General features: G+C 35.7%; 1 protein-coding gene across 1 annotated transcript; it reads left to right on the plus strand.

The window, feature by feature from the left end:
* The first annotated feature begins 1158 nt into the window (after positions 1-1158).
* Positions 1159-3141, plus strand: LOC124972349 (nuclear speckle splicing regulatory protein 1-like). Its single transcript, XM_047536677.1, has 2 exons — positions 1159-1281; positions 1340-3141. Exons 1-2 carry the CDS (start codon positions 1174-1176, stop codon positions 2900-2902), a joined length of 1671 nt encoding a protein of 556 aa, XP_047392633.1. The 5' UTR covers positions 1159-1173; the 3' UTR covers positions 2903-3141.
* Positions 3142-3753: the final 612 nt, after the last annotated feature.

A 3753-nucleotide genomic window follows, 5' to 3' on the forward strand; every position in this document is an offset into this window, starting at 1 on the left:
AAATCAGCAAAGGGAGGAATTATCCTAAAGGAATTTTCAAATAAAGGAGGAACCAAGTCATGTCAAAAAATAAATAAATAAATAAAATTTTAAAAATGAACCAAATGACCGGGAATACAAATCATATCTCAATAATAACCCTGAATGTTTATGGTCTGAATTCATCAATCAAAAGACATAACTATCAGGTTGGATTAAAAAGAAAGATCCAACAATATGTTGCCTGCAAGAGACTCACCTCATAGAAAAAGATACACATAAACTAAAGGTGAAAGGACGGGGAAAAACATACCATGCACATGGACTCAGCACAAAAGCTGTAGTATCCATCTTCATTTCAGATAATGTGGACTTCAAGCCAAAGTTAGTCAGAAGGGATAAAGAAAGACATTTCATACAGCTTAAGGAAAGCCTAAATCAGCAAGACATAACAATCATAAACATCTATGTCCCAAACAGTGGCTCATCCATGTATGTCAAACAAATCCTTCTGAATTTCAGAAACAAAACAGACCATAACACAATAATACTAGGTGATTTTAAAATGCCTCTCTCACCACTGGACAGATCTTCCAAACAAAAATTGAACAAAGAAACCATAGATCTCAATAACACAATCAGCAATTTAGACTTAACAGACATTTATAGAATATACCACTCAACCAAGAGCGAATACACTTTCTTCTCAGCAGCACATGGACCTTCTCTAAAATAGACCATATATTATGCCACAAAGCTAATATTAGCAAATACAAGAAGATAGAGACACTACCTTGTATTCTATCAGATCATAATGGATTGAAGTTAGAAATAAATGAAAGAGTAAAAAACAGAAACTACTCCAACACCTGGAGATTAAACAATATGTTATCATATGATGAATGGATAACAGAAGATATTAGGAAGGAAATTAAAAAATTCTTAGAGGTAAATGAGAACAAAGAAACATCATATCAAAATCTCTGGGACACTATGAAAGCAGTACTTAGAGGAAAATTTATTTCATGGAGTGCATTTAATAAAAGAAGTAAAACTCAACAAATAAACAGCCTAACACTACAGCTCAAAGCCCTAGAAAAAGAGGAACAGACCAACACCAAAAGTAGTAGAAGACAGGAAATAGTTAAAATCAGAGCTGAGTCGTCGGCCACGTTCAGCGGAGACGGGAGCAAGATGGCGATTCTGGGCAGGCAGTATGGGCTTATTTTGCCAAAGAAAACACAGCAGTTGCACCCTGTTCTGCAAAAACCTTCAGTATTTGGGAGTGATTCTGATGATGATGATGAGTAGGATAACAGCATTATGGAAGTAGCTGAGAGAACCCAGAATGTGAAGATGGGATGAGACCTCCATGAGTGAAAGCCTTCAGAGAGAAGCTGCTACGAAGCAAGCCATGAAACAGACTAAACTGGAAATTCAGAAGGCCCTTGCAGAAGATTCTACTGTATATGAATATGACAGTATTTATGATGAAATGCAGAAAAAAAAGGAGGAAAGCAGTCCCAAATTGCTTTTGGGAAAAGATCGGAAGCCAAAGTATATTCTTAACTTACTAAAAGCAGTTGAGATCCGAAAAAAGAAACAGGAAAAAAGAATGGAAAAGAAAATACAGCGAGAACAAGAAATGGAAAAGGGAGAATTTGATGATAAAGAGGCATTTGTGACATCTGCTTATAAAAAAAAATTGCAAGAGAGAGCTGAAGAGGAAGAAAGAGAAAAGAGGGCTGCTGCACTTGAAGCACGTTTGGATGTAACCAAACAGAAGGACCTCAGTGGATTTTATAGGCACCTGTTAAATCAAGCAGTTGGAGAAGAGGAAGTACCTAAATGCAGCTTTTGTGAAGCTCGGTCTGGAATAAAGGAAGAGAAATCAAGAGGTTACTCTGATGAAGTAAATTCAGAGAACAGAGTGCTACAAGAGAAATGCATTATCCAAACTGGTGTAAAGAAGGAAAACCCAGATACTGACAGTGATTTTGATACTAGGAGCGAGGATGATGAAATGGAAGAAAACAAAATGATCTGCAGAAGACAAAAGGTCACAGAGACCTCTAAGAATTACTCCAAGCATCACAGGAATCAGTCCCATTCACGGTCATCTAGTGAAGAAAGAGGACATGGTGCCAGACACCACACTAAAAGTTCCAAGGCAAGAGGACATGAGAAAAGGGAGGATCCACACCACGAGAGGCAGTCCAGAGACCAAGAGAATTATTATACTGACTGTGACCACCAAAAAGAAAAGAATTCTCATAGGCACAGAGAGACCAGTCATAGAGATTCCCACTGGAAGAGGCATGAACACAAAAATAAATCAAGGGGAAGAGGTCAGAGAGAAAGAAATGACAGAGAATGGAAAAGAGAGAGAGATAGGGAGAAATACTACTCTAGAGAACAAGAAAGAGATAGACAACAAAATGATTGTGACCAATACATTGAGAGAGGAGGAGAGAAGGAAGAGAAAAGCAAAACAAAGAATGAACACATGAAAGTAAGGAAGGAAAGATATGAAAATAATGATAAGTACAGAGATGGGGAAAAACAAGAAGTAAGTGTTCAGTCTGCAGAAAGAAATCAAGACAGACAGGAAGGCACAGCAAATTCTAAGGCAAAAGTTGAGTTTCTTGACCAGGAAAGATCCAGCAAAATAAGAAACATGGAAAAGGACAAAGAAAGAAGACAAGACAAACCCTCTAGTTCTGAAACATCACTGGGAGCAAAACAAAGACTCACAGAGGAAAGGCAAGAGCAGGACAAAGAACAAGAGAGACCACCTGAGGCAGTAAGCAAGTTTGCAAAGCGGAACAATGAGGAAACAGTAATGTCAGCTAGAGACAGGTACCTGGCCAGGCAAATGGCACGGGTTAATGCAAAGACCTATATTGAAAAAGAAGATGACTGATGACTGCTCCCAACAGGAAGATCTGTGGAAGCATAAAACATTGTAACTCCTGAAATTTGCTTTTTGTAATAGTATAAAAAAAATGTATTAGTAATGAATGGGAAGGTATTTTTAAATAGAGTTCAAAATTCACTTTTTCATTTAGGTTTATATTAGAAATCAGTTCTTTTATCTTGAATGTTTAGCTGAATTTATTTATATTTCCTTATTAATAGCACATTCTTGATTGTATGCAAGAACCATAAGAGTGTGCCAAATCCCTCCCTGTAGGTACTTAATGTACGAAAGTTGGCTCTGTTAAAACCATTAAAAAACAAACAACTCTCCTAATAATGTTGCTTTTGTTGCAGGATCTGTTTTGTTTTATAAATACTGTATTTCAGATGAAAATATGTGAACTTGACAAGTAAAATAGAGAAAATTGTGACCTTATGTTCTAAAATTTGTATAAAAGTGTGAAATATGTATCATGCATTTTGTCTAAATAACTTCTTAACCTACAACTTATTGACTAAATGAAAATAAAATGATATGCTTATACTGTTAAAAAAAATCAGAGCTGAAATAAATGAAATTGAAATAAAAGAAACAATACAAAAAATTGACAAAATAAATAGTTGGTTCTTCGAAAAAATAAACAAAATTGATAAACCTTTAGCCACACTAATAAAGAGAAGACGAGAGAAAACCCAAATCACTAAAATTCGGAATGAACAAGGTAATATCACAACAGACACGATTGAAATACAAAACATCATGAGAAGCTATTTTGAAAATCTATACTCCAACAAAAGAGAAAATTTTGAAGACATCAACAGGTTTCTAGAGACATATGAATTGACTAAATTGAA

This window comes from Sciurus carolinensis, chromosome X (assembly GCF_902686445.1).
Source record: "Sciurus carolinensis chromosome X, mSciCar1.2, whole genome shotgun sequence".
NCBI lineage: Eukaryota > Metazoa > Chordata > Mammalia > Rodentia > Sciuridae > Sciurus > Sciurus carolinensis.

What these genes read in the sequence shown, in the direction of transcription:
- LOC124972349 (XM_047536677.1), top strand. Translation starts at nt 1,174, where the DNA reads ATGGCGATTCTGGGCAGGCAGTATGGGCTTATTTTGCCAAAGAAAACA. An exon ending in GGAGTGATTCTGATGATGAT is followed by an intron (nt 1,282 to 1,339) that starts GATGAGTAGGAT and finishes ATGTGAAGATGG; the next exon opens with GATGAGACCTCCATGAGTGA.